We start from the raw sequence: 19,135 nt of genomic DNA, 5'->3' as shown, positions 1-19,135 counted from the left end.
TATTAATATATTAAATTATATAAATTATACTGTCAATCAATCGTTATTCAGCGCTGGGCCTCTACCCATCGTACAATATTTAGAAATACAATGGTAGAGGTGTTTTTACAGAGAAAAAAACGAACACATACTACTGTAAAATCTGTATTAGAAACCGCGGCTTCTATTAAAATGGTACAATGCAACAGAGGGGATGCGGCTTCTAATAGAGCATCTACACATATGAGAAATGATGAATTTTTGGTTCTCAATTATTCAAAAAAAATGGGTGCGACTTCTATTAGGGATGCGGCTTCTAATACAGATTTTACGGTACTAATTACGACTGTATTCACATGCAAGTTGTAATGCCAAGTAATGACATATGAACCCTAATTAGTATGATGAATTGAAAATTATTTTCCTACAAACTGTTATTTAATTGGGTGTAGTATATGTATAACATTGTGTGACTTATACTGTAAATATGGTACAAATTTAATATATTATACATAAAAACAATATAGTTGTTAAACTCTATGGCAGCTTTGTATGCATTTTTAACTATCAGTATAAAATACTGATCTGTTTATTGCATATTCTCACCTTTGTAATTTGGTATAGTTATGATTTATTATTTTTACTGCTGCCAAAGAATGCTTTTTAATAATTTGCCAATCTCAAACCTCTTTATAGTGTGACATTGGTCACTTTTGCTTCTCACAAACCAGCTACTGTGTCTGCTGTGTAAGTAGAGCATACGCTTACAAACAGAGACATTACAGATGTCAAAATAAGTCGTATTTTAATTGTTGAGTATACAATAAATGAGATGTTTGGTTTATGTGCACTGCTCTTAGAGATGTGCTTCTAGTACAGTCAAATACTTTATCTTAGCCGGAAATAATTTTTGCTGAAAATACTTTTGTATGGAATTTTTTTCACTAATTTTTGACAAGTTGAATGTAAAATATTGGAAAAAAGGTATATTTGCTGGATTTTATTTTCACTAAATCATTCTATAAGTGAAAATAGCGAAAATTAATTCCAAGCGAAAATTTCGCAGTAGAACAAATTGGTTTCATAATTCCCTGGTATATATATGCATTGGATTCTTCTTGATCGTTTTAATGAACATGATGCATTGTGGGATAATTATGCAACATACTTCAATAGACACATTTGTATGTCTGTGTGTGTAATATTGAACAGAGATTTATGGGAGATTTTCATCTTTCTATAGCATGACAACCATTTGCAGGAAAATGTGACGTTTGGTTCTAATTAGGTCAATATTTGTTTTCCATTCATCAGTTACCATGGTAATATTAGTTCTCCTAATTATGGCATTAGGCCGAATCTGATATGACATAAATCAGTGCTGAACCATTTCATAACAAAATGTTAAAGTTTGTCTATGTTTAACCTTAAAGCAATTATTGTTAGCTCTTTTCAGCAGATCTAATATGATTGCATAAATCATTTAATATTCATAAGAAAAATAACCTTGATACTTTTGATTGGATGAACATAACCATGTGATCACTCAATGTGTAAAACGACTTTTGATTGGATGAACATAACCATGTGATCACTCAATGTGTAAAAATACTTTTGATTGGATGAACATAACCATGTGATCACTCAATGTGTAAAAATACTTTTGATTGGATGAACATAACCATGTGATCACTCAATGTGTAAAAATACTTTTGATTGGATGAACATAACCATGTGATCACTCAATGTGTAAAAATACTTTTGATTGGATGAACATAACAATGTGATCACTCAATGTGTAAAAATACTTTTGATTGGATGAACATAACCATGTGATCACTCAATGTGTAAAAATACTTTTGATTGGATGAACATGAACATGTGATCATTCAATGTGTAAAAATATTGTGATTTGGTGAACATAATCATATGATTTCTTAAATGGTAAATCATAGTATTAATCATAGTTAGTCATTAACCCAATATGGAAATAAGTAATTTTTCTTCGTCTTTTTTTTATTTGAATCATTTTTTTTAGCATTTTGTAGACACATCACTGTTGTTTATATCCTATTCTCAGAGTTAACTCAAGATTTGGTGCTGCTGTCAAAGTTGATTGCCAGCAATGGATCTTTTGAATGTCTATGTTTGTGTGTTTCATTCTGTGTTTCAAACTGAATAAAATCAGATCTTATTTAGCTATATTTTCTTTTTTATTCTTTGAGTTTACTGCGAAAGCCCACAGATCTGATCAAATAATAATAATATTTCAAATAACCAGATTAGTCAGCCAATCAGAGAATGTTTTGTATACATTGTGACTATGTCATTTATGGGCAAGTATGTGTCTGACTCTAACCATAGCTTTATATAAAACCTTCTCTTATTAGTTATTCAAGTTTGTGAACGTTTTACAAGTTCTTCTATGGAGATTGTTCAGATCTTTGGATTTCATGAAAATTACAAGAAATTAAAATTAGGGGGGAAAAATAATAAAATCATACACCAAAAAAGGAATACACTTTCTGCTTCTGTTGAACATATTTTAATTTTGCCACCATTTGCAACTTCATTGGACACCTAAGAAATACATGCTTAAATCCACTAGTCAAGGCAAGGTAAGTTTTATGATTTATTTAATATAATGTTAATATGCATTGTAAAGTACTAAGTGAGGAATCCGAGCACAGCTGTTAAGGTAAGGCTTTGCAACAAACTGTGATTTTAAATTGAATTCCAAGTGTTGCAAAATGATTTGATATGTAATCAACCACCGATCCTATTATTTATGAACTACTGCTATATATCTGTGTTGCAGCCTGTACTGACACTTTTAGGTGATAAAAACAAAAGATTTATTTATTACCCCACAAGAGGGCAGTTACAACAGCTATCAGACAGTTGAACATTGGAGGGGGCTTCTGTGAGTGTGCGTACATTGCATTTATTTAATTGTGTGTGTTTTGTGTGATTTTTGAATATAAGTAATTTATATATAAAGTGAATATGACCTTCTGTATTGGGTGTGAATATGAGAGATGTATTATGCAGTATATACATTGTGAATTTCACATGAGTTGTATAATAGTTTGTGTGTATTTATACCAAAACGGTACCTTTGTTACTTGCTTTGTATTGTTTACTGGTATTATTTCACTGTTATTTGTTGAAATTAAATTTATGCTAATTCAGTTTGTTTTTAAACAATACACATGATAGTTTTATAGTTTTTACAATTATATTTTGAAAGACATAAAATCTTGTCTTGTCTTATAGTAATGATGTTGTTTTTATTTTTATTAGTCTCACATAAAACTCTGTTTCTCTCTGTAGAATGGGGACATTGCTGGAGATCTGCCTGATATTCATGGCTCTCGAAATGGAAAATATCCTTGGTGTGGTATTGCCAATGGAGGGTAAGTCTGTGGGTTGGGTGGCAATGTATCGGTAGGATAGGTCTGTTGGGTGGTATTGCCGATGGAGGGTAAGTCTGTGGGTTGGGTGGCAATGTATCGGTAGGATGGGTCTGTTGGGTGGTATTGCCAATGGAGGGTAAGTCTGTGGGTTGGGTGGCAGTGTATCGGTAGGATGGGTCTGTTGGGTGGTATTGCCAATGGAGGGTAAGTCTGTGGGTTGGGTGGCAATGTATCGGTAGGATGGGTCTGTTGGGTGGTATTGCCAATGGAGGGTAAGTCTGGGGTTGGCTGGCAATGTATCGGTAGAATGGGTCTGTTGGGTGGTATTGCCAATGGAGGGTAAGTTTGTGGGTTGGGTGGCAATGTATCGGTAGGATGGGTCTGTTGGGTGGTATTGCCAATGGAGGGTAAGTCTGTGGGTTGGGTGGCAATGTATCGGTAGGATGGGTCTGTTGGGTGGTATTGCCAATGGAGGGTAAGTCTGTGGGTTGGGTGGCAATGTATCGGTAGGATGGGTCTGTTGGGTGGTATTGCCAATGGAGGGTTGGTCTGTGGGTTGGGTGGCAGTGTATCAGTAGGATGGGTCTGTTGGGTGGTATTGCGAATGGAGGGTAAGTTTGTGGATTGGGTGGCAATGTATCGGTAGGATGGGTCTGTTGGGTGGTATTGCCAATGGAGGGTTGGTCTGTGGGTTGGGTGGCAGTGTATCGGTAGGATGGGTCTGTTGGGTGGTATTGCGAATGGAGGGTAAGTTTGTGGGTTGGGTAGCAATGTATCGGTAGGATGGGTCTGTTGGGGTGGTATTGCCAATGGAGGGTTGGTCTGTGGGTTGGGTGGCAATGTATCGGTAGGATGGGTCTCTTGGGTGGTATTGCCAATGGAGGGTAAGTCTGTGGGTTGGGTGGCAATGTATCGGTAGGATGGGTCTGTTGGATGGTATTGCCGATGGAGGGTAAGTCTGTGGGTTGGGTGGCAATGTATCGGTAGGATGGGTCTGTTGGGTGGTATTGCCAATGGAGGGTTGGTCTGTGGGTTGGGTGGCAATGTATCGGTAGGATGGGTCTGTTGGGTGGTATTGCCAATGGAGGGTTGGTCTGTGGGTTGGGTGGCAATGTATCGGTAGGATGGGTCTGTTGGGTGGTATTGCCAATGGAGGGTAAGTCTGTGGGTTGGGTGGCAATGTATCGGTAGGATGGGTCTGTTGGGTGGTATTGCCAATGGAGGGTTGGTCTGTGGGTTGGGTGGCAATGTATCGGTAGGATGGGTCTGTTGGGTGGTATTGCCAATGGAGGGTTGGTCTGTGGGTTGGGTGGCAGTGTATCGGTAGGATGGGTCTCTTGGGTGGTATTGCCAATGGAGGGTAAGTCTGTGGGTTGGGTGGCAATGTATCGGTAGGATGGGTCTGTTGGGTGGTATTGCCAATGGAGGGTAAGTCTGTGGGTTGGGTGGCAATGTATTGGTAGGATGGGTCTGTTGGGTGGTATTGCCAATGGAGGGTTGGTCTGTGGGTTGGGTGGCAGTGTAGGCTGGGTCTGTGGGTTGGGTTGCATTGTTGAGTGGGTCTGCTGGGTGGTATTGCCAATGGAAAGTGAATCTGGGTGACAGTACCAATGAAGCGTAGAATTGGGTGGCATTGCCAATAAAGAGTGGGTCTGGGTGTCATTGTCAATGAAGGGTGCGCCAGGGTATAATTGCCAATGAAGGGTGGGTCTGGGTAGCATTGCCAATGAAGGGTGGGTCTGGGTAGCATTGCCAATGAGGGCTTGTTCTGGGTAGCATTGCCCACTGCTACTATTGAGTATGTACTGTTTAATTTGCTCATAGATTATCGCTTTACAAATAAATTGGTATCAATATGTGGACTAACTTGAATGTGAGTGTGCCTCATTGGTCACAAGCTGAATAATACTTGTTCTCCAATGAAGGACACTCATTGGTAATTATCACAAATTATCACAAATAGTAGTTGCATGAATGAATGTCACAGCATTAACAATTTTCGCTTTCTCTTCACCAGACCAAGGCATGAGACCTTCTACAGTGATATTGATTCAATGCCTCAAATTCGACCGAGGAAGAAATCTATACCCCTGGTTAGCGACCTGGTAACTTGTGAATCTACCATTACTAACCTTGCATGTTTGAAATGCTATTTTTTGCTCTTTATGTACTAACTTGAATAAGTGGTTCCACAAAAGTTTTTATCACAATGTCAGAATGTTCAAAAAAGAGATATGAATATTCATATTACTCAGTTCTTACTGTATTTATAAACTTAGAAATTGAGTTTTGAAACCTTTTCTGACACCACTAGAAAGAGCTTCAATTTAGCTGTATGTATTGATTCAGAAAATATGTGTAGTGTAGTGTAGTGTAGTGTAGTGTAGTGTAGTGTAGTGTAGTGTAGTGTAGTGTAGTGTAGTGTAGTGTAGTCATTTACTTCTTCACACTTACTAACTGTTCAACAGGAGCAGGTCTTTACTACATGATTCTTAGAACTGTGTTCATTTTTGAACTTTATTTGTATGTGCTGTACAATTGACACCATATTCCACACACATTCTTGAAAACAAATATCTTAGATTTTGCAACTTATTCCGGAATATTAGACTTATTTTTATTTATTAACTATAGTAGAAATGAGACAATAGATGTAGTCACATAGTTTAGGACTAAAAACTGCATGCTTTGTCTTTTATGCTTTGCTTGCTTTGCCTCAGCATTCATCACATGACATCTATTAACCAATGGCTGTGAATCATTCATCAATTGCTTGCTTGCCTTCTTTCCCTTTTCATCTTTCTCTGTGTGAGTGGTGTGGTTTCCATAAGTATTCACATCTGTCTTTCTTCCTCTGCCTGCCAAACATGCATATATCAGGAAGTGGGAATAAGGAGTCTATGGGTAAGGTTTAACTGTGATTGGTCAATAGTAAATGGATTATCCGATTAGGGATGGGGGTGGGTTGCTTGTGTAAGAGGGAAACATGCATTATGTAGGGGAACACTGGTAAAAATGACGGGTGATCACCTTCATGATCTGATATGTTCAATATATTTTCATGATTGTTAAAATAAGATGCATTCTGTTGATTTAGTAAAGATGCATGTGGATAGGACAACATGTGGCATAGAAACTTTCGGCCATGTTTCACTTGTGTTTTAAATGTTTCACTGTGCTGTCATTTAAACTAAATAACTTGAATCTGATTTAATTAGATAGTGTAGTTTATTTTTAAATTATTCATTTGTAAATATTATGTAAATAGCGAAGCAAATTGCATTATCATGAAATATAATATTTTAGCTCTATCTGCCCACTTTGTAGAAAACTGTATCCATACTGATGTTCTATTTTCATGCTAAACCTCGCCTCTTACATGCGACAGTGATAGTTTTTGTATTGTGCAACAATGGAAGTATAATCTATGTTTTTCATAATAATAATAATAATAACTTTATCAACATCATTCATTTTGAATAGAACATAGTCAAATACTATTCTAAGAAACAAAACAAAAACAACAAATGAAAATAAATATACTATTGACACAAATCATGTGAAGCACTAACAGTATTCAGTTGAATTATGTTGGTCCTTTGGAAGTTGGACAACTTATTTCTACTCAGATAACACATGTTCTACACTTGAAATCTTTTTTTCAGGATTATCATGAACAATTAAGTTTAACTGTGATTTAATTAAAAACAAAATTCTAAATTTGTTTCTAAAGTGCATTATTTACAGAGATTGCTTAAATAATTATGAAAATCTATGCAAATCTGAATATTACATATATGTGTGGAAATATCATTGGAATAAAACATATTTGAAAATATGAAATAAAGATCATTTGTGTTTTGAATGTTTAATTCATGTAACAATCTACATTGCACGTTCTTTTTATTTCTTTTCTCTGCTTATAAAGGGAATAAGTCTGCTCCCTCGAGTACGTATCATCAAATCCATATATGGGCATGCTGGATACACTTCATTTGCATAATTTAATCTCAGATTATTCAGAGTAGTCAACATTTTTAATTAATATTAATATTTGTTGATATAGAATTTTTTTATTCTTTTGTAAATTTCTTGTAGTTGTACTGTAGTAGGTCATAACTAATTTTGTGGTTGGTTTTTATATTTTTTTAAGATATGTTTTTCACCTTTTTAATATATAATGATTTTGAGAATTTTTATTTTTGTATATATTTTTTTTTATTTGTTTCTTTTTGGAAACATCATAGTTGTTTTATAGAATTGTAATTAAATTTTTGATATGACTTTATGCTATTCCTTCCTATCACCCCAACAAGGCTATAATACTCACCACTCCCAATTCTGTTTAGCACCAATAGACAGTGATGATGAAAAGAGTTGGTACCAAATCACAATAATTCTTGGCAAAAACAATTTTTAGATCAAACCTATGTTCATTATCATGTACTTGACTCAGATTTATCACTTCTATTGTCGTCGTTATGACAACATGTTCCATGTTCAGCCATAACATTGCATCTACTCATGAACATTCTGACTGTTAAGTTTTCTTTCATGAAACCCTTCATATTAGATGAGACTAATTGTATATTGTGTGTTATGTGTCGTTCTTTCTTTAGTCTTTGGCTGCGATGAAAAGACAAGCTGGTCTCAGTTCAGCCATTGTGACCAGACAATCACTGAATGATGAAGAACTGGTAAGTTGCTATGGTAACCATATGATGAGAACATTATGCACATACCTTACACCTCTAATTCAATCAATTCAAAACCAATGACACTAGACTTCAATGTGCTTCAATGCTTTCACTTAGAAATACCATTTCTGTATTACTGACTGCAATGATGTATCTTTCTTCCTTGCTGTTTTTAAGAAGCTTGTACTATTCAGGCATTGAAACTGTTGTTATTTAAATGAACACAGGTGTGTTTTATAATGAATATTTATGACTTGTTCATAGTTGTAGCCAAGGGACTGGTACAGGTGTTTTCCTTTCTTTGTGTTCACTTTCTTACCTTACTGTGCCTTCCTAAAGATAATTCAATTATCTCACTTCTTTCTAATGAGAAATAGGCCAAAATAACAATGGCCATTGATGAAAAGAGATCAATGTACACCAGTAACTAAACAAATATTTACTTCTAACAGAAAATGCATGTTTATAAGAAGACTCTACAGGCCTTAATTTACCCCATATCAAGTACCACTCCACATAACTTTGAAGTGTGGTCAGCAACAACCCCTACCTACTGCTATGAATGTGAAGGCTTACTTTGGGGTATCGCACGCCAGGGTGTCAGGTGCTCAGAATGTGGTGTCAAATGTCATGAGAAGTGCAAAGATCTTTTAAATGCAGATTGTTTACAACGTAAGTACACCATTTCATGGTAATTTGTGCTGATTGATCTCCTGTATCTCCATAATAATTTGCCAATGTTGTGTTGCCATGGTAATGCAGTAAACTTTTTCCATGATAAGCAGCATCAACTTTTGTAAAGTAATTTTGTAATTTAGGTTGGTGTACTGTTACCAAGGTAATCATACCAGCAAATGTACACATCATGTGTCTAGCTGCCATTCAGATCTCCAGGTTAGCTATCACTGATGTAGAGTTTATATGCATCATGATGCAGTATGATTGGAATACTCTTCATGCATTAATTTCTTCTTTTATGACCTTCCCCTGAACAGCCTTTTCTCAATCTAATATACAAGAAATATCAGTTATAAATACAAAAGCAAAAAATGCACCTAAAGGGAGATTTTAGCCAGTTTGAATGTTGCACAGTAAGGAGGAGTATTATGGGATATCAATGACAGTTTTTGATCAATTGTCAAAGTTTGACAATACCAGCATATGGATGCAATATTGATTGTAATTTACTGAAGCTATCAGTGATTCAAGTTTCAGGGTGAATACCAGCATGTAATTTCTGTATATTCTTACCATCCATATATAAATACACATACTGCAGCATAGATGCAGTGGGTCTTCTTGTGCTGAGCTATTCTAGTATGATACCCATAGTGTCTTACACTGAGGATGTCTCGGCTCATTCCTTCAACAGTGTGTGTTTCAGGGTGAAGGTACACAGCAAGTTCTGTTCATGAACAGGAAATTAAAATACTTAATCAGCACCTGGTCCGCTGCCCTTTCATCCTTTTATCCATAGCGTATTTTAAAGTAAAAATGACATCATACCAAGTAAATATTCCAACTAATTCTAAGGAATTTACAGTCTATAAACAACGAATTATGTTAAGTTCCCGTTTATATTTAAAAGTAATGTTCAGTTCTAGAGTCTGATTAAAAGTAATAGTGTGTTATGCAGTACACTGAATATCACTTTATCTTGATCGTTTTTTTATGGAAATTTATAAAACATTTATTTCAGACAATCCTTGCATTTAGTAATACCTATTGCTGTGAGTCTCGTGTGGAAAATTAAGTAAAAAAAAACTTTTGTGCAGATATATATTTTCAATATTACATTAGTATCAACACTACATTTAGATATCAAATTTTCAAAATTTCAAACATAATCATCACAGATAGCAGGGAAATAGTCACGATGAATCAAAGGCTATACTAATCATTGTGGAATTCTATACAGGAAGTATTCATTAGCTATTAAATGCACTGTGATTAATCAAATTGTTTTCTAACATCATTTGAAATTTATAAAAAATCTTTAATTTATAAAAAGTGAAATTGAGTGTATATTCACATGACATTTGACTTTGTTCGATAGTTTTCATTTTTTTTTTACTGTATTGGGCTGTATACCGATACATACATGTATTAGCACTGATTTCTATCATATCATATCATATCACATATCATGGCATTCTTGTCACTATTATTTTGCTTCATCCATTCATCCTTATCTTTATTTGTCTGGCATTCCTAATCATGCACTTTGCTTTTCTGTTTTTCACAGTGTCTATGACTAAAACCAACAGTAAGTCAGTCAACAACGTTTTTTGGTGGTTAAATGCCCTAAGCATCCTCATAGAAAAATCTTTCTTGGTGGTGGTGGATAAATCATAGCATGTTCATTGCTGAAACTTTTCTTTCTGCTTTCCCATGTAGCAATGTATAACTGGAGTTTCTGGCATGAGTGAATGTTTTATTGAATAGATTGGGTGATGTCAATGTATAGTCCAGCCTTTTCATCAAGTCACCTAAACATCCTATAAATAAGACTAAAAGCAGGGCTGCTTTATCCATTATTTGGGTTATAACTTGTTTTACCACATTAATATCCATGAAAGTACTGACTGCATTGTATTGATTGATTGAATAATTATTCGATTGATTGATTGATGAATACACATTTGAATATTGACCTGTTTACAACATTGTTTCCACTTGTTTTTCATATGCACTGTAAGTTGTGCAAACCTCCCCTCTGATTGGTTATTGACTACATAGTTGGATTCCTTTGTTTCACCTGTTTGACCTGTGGTGAACTCTGGGCCAGGCAGGCTATTGTCTTCAGTTCTGCATGTGGTTCTATAGAGTGAAGACGTGTCTCTGTGCCTGCTCTGAATTGTCCTGCCGTGTTGAGTTTGCTGTAAAATTTGCTAGGTTTGCTAACACTTGTACATTGGTCTGGGAAAGTGCCACATTCAGATTGACAAACAAAGTAACGAATACAACAGTGACATTTATACTGCGATGATGTTAAAATATTTTAGCAGGGGTTTGTTCAGGTAATAAACGTCCCACACTGAAAGCCACAGTGCAGTTACGCAGTTACAAAACAATGTCATTATCCTCAACACATGTTGTCCACATTTTATCTGTTTTATGCACTGAAAAATGTTCTTTGGTTACGCAAGTTTCATTTTTAGTAAAATGAATTGAGAATGATCTTGGCAACCACTAAAACGTTTGATATAGGTTTGTTCTTTCGATTATCTCTTCACTTGAGTTCAATATTGGGCTGTATGCAGTCTTAGAGATATCACTATAGCACATACAAATCTGATTATGATTCAGTTGACAGAAGATGTGAATCAATACAAGCAGAGATTGTTCCAGAAAATCAATCATTCCTTTCATAGGAAAGTACACAGTACGGCAGTCATAGCGATACTGCATGTAAAATACACAGGAATCTAGACATTCATCTGATGCAATTGAATTGCTTTTGTGACATTGTCAACACATTCAGATATTTCATGATGTGTGATATCAATTCTTAAGTAATACTTGCTGGTATCCAAATCTTGTTTCTTGAGAGGAATGTAATTTTCTCTAGAAATACGGTGTATTAACAGAATGGCATGTAGAGTCAGTGTATATACATGTACAGTGTGTAGGTCATGGACATTGATGTGGTAAATAAAAAACTTAAAGGAGAAACTGACTCACCTTTTCAAATGGAATTGTTTAATGCTTTCTTCATAAAGTATTGTAAATAATATTTATATTTAAATTTTCAAATATATACCCTTGTTTCGCTGAAAGCAGTTAGTTACCATTTGAATAACACGAGTATTTATTTTAACAGGTTCATTCGAATTTTACATCAAAATAATAACTACATCCTAAGCTTAAATTAGTTTATTGATTTCAGATGAAATAATATTGCTTATATCTTAAATTTATGATAATACTATACATAAAAAAAACTCTTCTGGCTATCAAATTTGCATGATAGTATTTAAATTCTTTTAATTACCTATTTATTATGTTTTATATTTTACCAGTATGTTGACCCCCTCCCCCCCATTTGATGTACTTCAGCCGTGCTATTAACATAACCTATTTACAAATCTATAGATATTGGGTTCAAATTTATGTTATATGAACCTAAAATAACAGCATTCCAAAAACACTCTTAAATTTTGTTTTCAGATGAGAAAACCAACTAAAAATCAGGGACATAATATTATTTAGACAGACCTGAGTAAAATGGAAATATAACTGTTTACTATTTTGGCTTCTGCATGTTGTACTGCCCTCAACTTACTCTTTGTGTCTGTGTGAATATATGAATATAATTGTATGTATGATGTTATTTGATTTGTCACAGAGAAATATAATACTGGTATAATATAATAGCGATAAACTTGATTTTGTATAGAAGTACTGGTATACAAACAGGCTTGCATAACTTGTTCGTGTATTTTGTGCTTCTATGCCAAATCACATGCCAAGCAAAGGCTTATTGCTTTATAAGTAGTGGATATGCTTACAATGAAGTGTAGCTGTATATGCCCAATGAAAGGAAGAGATGTGATGGTACATTACATGATGTAGCGGACATTTACATCTTTAACTTTTGAATATTCATCTTTTTTTTCATCTTCTCCATTTGATCATGCTTCAATCACCAATTTGTTATCAATGTCTCAATTATCCAATCATTTTAAAATGCTAGATATTACATATGCATCAAATATTGTGCACAAGTTGTGCCATCACAACTTTCATTTGGGGAATCGCTATTTTTAGACTTTTAGTTTTTAGTAGCTGTTTTGTCTTTATATTATTGTATTATCTTGAGCATTGATTGATTGAGTGCTGCTGTGTGTGAGTGTGAGTGAGTGTGTGTGTGTGTGTGAGAATCACTATTTGAACCTTTGAGTGTACCAATAGTTTTCACAGATCAGAAAGTTAAATATAGTGCTGGTTCATTATAGATATACATATACGTTAGAACTTAAAACTCTGGGTTAATTGTTAAAAGATGATACAATAACAAATACAGATGATTTATAAATGCATTTGAGTCACCTATATTTTACTGATTTACGAAAATGATGTAGAAAAAATTAGTCACTATAGAGTGCAAATCTGTATTAATAAAAAATGACAAATTAAAAATAATCTAAATGGTAGATTGAAGGTTCAAATCGTGATTCATTCTGGGGTACATGTGGGTGTTTATTATTGTTGTGTTCGTCTCTTTCTTATAATTATGTGACAACGGAGACTCCGTCAACTGGAAAGACAACATAGCCATCTTCTTCCAGGAGTTACAGAACGTATTTCGGTCTAATGGCTCAGCTGACACACAGCCACTGGGTAATGACAATTCACCACCAAAATTCAACCTTCCCAGCATGCTACACCTTGTATTATGCCTCTAGTTTCTATTCTCATTTCATGTTTTATTTAACACATGTTTGCACCTTGTTGCTGTTTTTTTTTTGCCTTGATTTCAGATCATACACATAAATCTCCGCCAGCATTTAACTGCATCAAAGGCTTTGGTAATGATCTTTGTGTTTCATTATATTGATATAATATAAACCCCTCTCCCGTCTTCCTCGGTGCATATTGCCAGAAGATATACAGCCTTGACTCGTTGTGTTGATAAGCCCCCTCCCCCATCTAATTTCTTGCTGTGTATCACCATGCAGGAGATATACAGCCTTGGTTTATTATAGTATTAAGACTCCCCTCCTCCTTCTGGTGGGTATATCAAGAGCCTTGTAGCCTTTGTTCATTATATTGTTGGGAAAACCCCTTCCGATTAACATTGGTACAAATTGTCAGGAGAATTGCAGCATTTGCACATATTATTGAATTTTGATAATATAAAGTTTGCCTCATTCCTAAACACAAAAGAAAAACATCTTATTAGAATGTGGTCAGAACTAAATTGTAAATACATGTACAATAATAATAGTAAATATTGTCTGAAATTATAATACATTCAACATTAATGATTTGCATTCAACAAACATTCACTTACTGTATTGCACCAATTGTGGTATGGCAAAATGCATTTTTCTTTTGACTTAATCAAACATTGTCTAAAATTATAAATATTTCCAGTTTGATGACTCCTTAAAACTCACTGATATAATCCCACAGTGTCAAATGAATCCCTAGACTGGTTGAAATAATCCCACAGTGTCACTTAAATCCCTAGACTGGTTGAAATAATCCCACAGTGTCACATGAATCCCTAGACTGGTTGAAATAATCCCACAGTGTCAAATATTTCCCTAGACTGGTTGAAATAATCCCACAGTGTCACTTAAATCCCTAGACTGGTTGAAATAATCCCACAGTGTCACATGAATCCCTAGACTGGTTGAAATGATCCCACAGTGTCACTTAAATCCCTAGACTGGTTGAAATGATCCCACAGTGTCACTTAAATCCCTAGACTGGTTGAAATAATCCCACAGTGTCACATAAATCCCTAGATTGGTTGAAATAATCCCACAGTGTCACATGAATCCCTAGACTGGTTGAAATAATCCCAATATTATGACTCCTTAAAACTCATTGAAATAACCCCACAGTGTCACTTAAATCCCTAGACTGGTTGAAATAATCCCACAGTGTCACGACTTCTTTAATTCATTGAAATAATCCCAGTGTCACTTGACCTTCAGATAATTTTCTTGGTACTCAGGTCTACGATTTCTGTATTTGTCTTCAGAAGCACTATATATCTTTTCCTACATGTACCGGTACTGTGGTCCAAGATAAGAATTCATAACCAGGGTGACAACTTTCCAGAATATCTCTTAATCAGTAAAATTAATGCTCCAGTAGTTATTAGATTACCTTTTCTTTAAAATGCTAAAATTCTCACATATGAACTTGGTATAATCAATTTCTTGCACTTATTTGCATTCAATGTTCTGACTTGTTTTATGAATCATTAGCCTAAGGGGGCCATTCAATGTTCTGACTTGTTTTATGAATCATTAGCCTAAGGGGGCCATTCAGGTGTATGTTTCATTGCCGTCCATAGTATCCTAAATATACATAAAACATTGGGAGACTTTGACATGTGAGCAGCAATATATTCTCAGTGTACCATGGCACAAATATGCCAGTGATTGTGACTTGGCATACAGGTAGGTATATGTGGTCATACCAGAAAAAAGTTAAGAAAAAGATGATTATTGAATTTATACATAATTTAGTTTAGTTGCATGCGTCACACTATTAGGAAAATACTCACTTTGAGAACTACAGTTCTTTATTATCATGTACTGGTTTTGTCCACACATTCTCAGTATACCTCACAGGAGGTCAAATTATCTCACTGCGAACCAGTTGGGAAGCATTTATCTCCATCATTTGCTCAACTATACTAAAAGTTTATAGGTGGTACTACTGAAATTGTACATGGGATGATTCAGACTGCAACCAGGTGGTACGTACCACTGGATATGTACATGGGATGATTCAGACTGCAACCAGGTGGTACCACTGGATATGTACATGGGATGATTCAGACTGCAACCAGGTGGTACCACTGGATATGTACATGGCATGGGATGATTCAGACTGCAACCAGGTGGTACCACTGGATATGCACATGGGATGATTCTGACTGAAACCAGGTGGTACCACTGGATATGCACATGGGATGATTCAGACTGCAACCAGATGGTACCACTGGATATGTACATGGATGATTCTGACTGCAACCAGGTGGTACCACTGGATATGCACATGGGATGATTCAGACTGCAACCAGGTGGTACCACTGGATATGTACATGGGATGATTCTGACTGCAACCAGGTGGTACCACTGGATATGCACATGGGATGATTCTGACTGAAACCAGGTGGTACCACTGGATATGCACATGGGATGATTCAGACTGCAACCAGGTGGTACCACTGGATATGTACATGGATGATTCTGACTGCAACCAGGTGGTACCACTGGATATGCACATGGGATGATTCAGACTGCAACCAGGTGGTGCGTACCACTGGATATGTACATGGGATGATTCAGACTGCAACCAGGTGGTACCACTGGATATGTACATGGGATGATTCAGACTGCAACCAGGTGGTACCACTGGATATGTACATGGGATGATTCAGACTGCAACCAGGTGGTACCACTGGATATGCACATGGGATGATTCTGACTGAAACCAGGTGGTACCACTGGATATGCACATGGGATGATTCAGACTGCAACCAGATGGTACCACTGGATATGTACATGGATGATTCTGACTGCAACCAGGTGGTACCACTGGATATGCACATGGGATGATTCAGACTGCAACCAGGTGGTACCACTGGATATGTACATGGGATGATTCTGACTGCAACCAGGTGGTACCACTGGATATGCACATGGGATGATTCTGACTGAAACCAGGTGGTACCACTGGATATGCACATGGGATGATTCAGACTGCAACCAGGTGGTACCACTGGATATGTACATGGATGATTCTGACTGCAACCAGGTGGTACCACTGGATATGCACATGGGATGATTCAGACTGCAACCAGGTGGTACCACTGGATATGTACATGGGATGATTCAGACTGCAACCAGGTGGTACCACTGGATATGCACATGGGATGATTCTGACTGAAACCAGGTGGTACCACTGGATATGCACATGGGATGATTCAGACTGCAACCAGGTGGTACCACTGGATATGTACATGGATGATTCTGACTGCAACCAGGTGGTACCACTGGATATGCACATGGGATGATTCAGACTGCAACCAGGTGGTACCACTGGATATGTACATGGGATGATTCTGACTGCAACCAGGTGGTACCACTGGATATGTACATGGGATGATTCTGACTGCAACCAGGTGGTACCACTGGATATGTACATGGGATGATTCTGACTGAAACCAGGTGGTACCACTGGATATGTACATGGGATGATTCGGACTGCAACCAGGTTGTACCACTGGATATGTACATGGATGATTCGGACTGCAACCAGGTGGTACCACTGGATATGCACATGGGATGATTCTGACTGCAACCAGGTGGTACCACTGGATATGCACATGGGATGATTCAGACTGCAACCAGGTGGTACCCCTGGATATGTACATGGGATGATTCTGACTGCAACCAGGTTGTACCACTGGATATGTACATGGGATGATTCTGACTGAAACCAGGTGGTACCCCTGGATATGTACATGGGATGATTCTGACTTCAACCAGGTGGTACCACTGGATATGCACATGGGATGATTCAGACTGCAACCAGGTGGTACCACTGGATATGTACATGGGATGATTCAGACTGCAACCAGGTGGTACCACTGGGTATGCACATGGGATGATTCTGACTGAAACCAGGTGGTACCACTGGATATGCACATGGGATGATTCAGACTGCAACCAGGTGGTACCACTGGATATGTACATGGGATAATTCAGACTGCAACCAGGTGGTACCACTGGATATGTACATGGGATGATTCAGACTGCAACCAGGTGGTACCACTGGATATGCACATGGGATGATTCTGACTGAAACCAGGTGGTACCACTGGATATGCACATGGGATGATTCAGACTGCAACCAGGTGGTACCACTGGATATGTACATGGGATGATTCTGACTGCAACCAGGTGGTACCACTGGATATGTACATGGGATGATTCTGACTGAAACCAGGTGGTACCACTGGATATGTACATGGGATGATTCGGACTGCAACCAGGTTGTACCACTGGATATGTACATGGATGATTCGGACTGCAACCAGGTGGTACCACTGGATATGCACATGGGATGATTCTGACTGCAACCAGGTGGTACCACTGGATATGCACATGGGATGATTCAGACTGCAACCAGGTGGTACCCCTGGATATGTACGTGGGATGATTCTGACTGCAACCAGGTTGTACCACTGGATATGTACATGGGATGATTCTGACTGAAACCAGGTGGTACCCCTGGATATGTACGTGGGATGATTCTGACTTCAACCAGGTGGTACCACTGGATATGCACATGGGATGATTCTGACTGCAACCAGGTAGTACCACTGGATATGTACATGGATGATTCAGACTGCAACCAGATGGTACCACTGGATATGTACATGGGATGATTCTGACTGCAACCAGGTAGTACCACTGGATATGTACATGGGATGATTCTGACTGCAACCAGGTGGTACCACTGGATATGTACATGGATGATTCTGACTGAAACCAGGTGGTACCACTGGATATGCACATGGGATGATTCTGACTGCAACCAGGTGGTACCCCTGGATATGTACATGGGATGATTCAGACTGCAACCAGGTGGTACCACTGGATATGTACATGGGATGATTCAGACTGCAACCAGGTGGTGCCACTGGATATGCACATGGGATGATTCAGACTGCAACCAGGTGGTACCACTGGATATGTACATGCGATGATTCTGACTGCAACCAGGTAGTACCACTGGATATGTACATGGGATGATTCGGACTGCAACCAGGTGGTACCACTGGATATGTACATGGATGATTATGACTGAAACCAGGTGGTACCACTGGATATGCACATGGGATGATTCTGACTGCAACCAGGTGGTACCCCTGGATATGTACGTGGGATGATTCAGACTGCAACCAGGTGGTACCACTGGATATGTACATGGGATGATTCAGACTGCAACCAGGTGGTACCACTGGATATGCACATGGGTTGGTTCAGACTGCAACCAGGTGGTACCACTGGATATGTACATGGGATGATTCTGACTGCAACCAAGTGGTACCACTGGATATGTACATGGGATGATTCAGACTGCAACCAGGTGGTATCACTGGATATGTACATGGATGATTCTGACTGCAACCAAGTGATACCACTGGATATGCACATGGGTTGGTTCAGACTGCAACCAGGTGGTACCACTGGATATGCACATGGGATGATTCAGACTGCAACCAGGTGGTACCACTGGATATGTACATGGGATGATTCAGACTGCAACCAGGTGGTACCACTGGAT

The 19,135-nt window shown here is 37.4% G+C and overlaps 1 protein-coding gene and 1 long non-coding RNA gene across 2 annotated transcripts in view; one reads left to right on the top strand and one right to left on the bottom strand.

The window, feature by feature from the left end:
- LOC100377818 (protein unc-13 homolog B-like) overlaps positions 1–19,135 on the top strand; it is a 161,597-nt gene that overhangs the window by 116,118 nt on the left and 26,344 nt on the right. Inside the window, exons 10-13 of the mRNA XM_085507221.1 lie at positions 3,313–3,395; positions 5,413–5,488; positions 8,015–8,092; positions 8,545–8,764. Of these exons, the coding sequence (XP_085363347.1) occupies positions 3,313–3,395; positions 5,413–5,488; positions 8,015–8,092; positions 8,545–8,764 (457 nt within the window). The remainder of the gene's footprint in view (positions 1–3,312; positions 3,396–5,412; positions 5,489–8,014; positions 8,093–8,544; positions 8,765–19,135) is intronic.
- On the bottom strand, positions 5,988–8,233 carry LOC144348208 (uncharacterized). Its single transcript, XR_013419801.1, has 2 exons — positions 8,138–8,233; positions 5,988–6,253 (listed from the first exon to the last, which is right to left on the bottom strand). It is a non-coding gene; the product is annotated as an uncharacterized LOC144348208 (long non-coding RNA).

The sequence above is a fragment of the Saccoglossus kowalevskii genome, chromosome 13 (genome assembly GCF_978046115.1).
Source record: "Saccoglossus kowalevskii chromosome 13, keSacKowa6.1, whole genome shotgun sequence".
Classification (NCBI taxonomy): Eukaryota; Metazoa; Hemichordata; class Enteropneusta; family Harrimaniidae; genus Saccoglossus; species Saccoglossus kowalevskii.
Note: the sequence above shows the minus strand (reverse complement) of the source record. Positions and strands in the feature narration are given on the sequence as shown.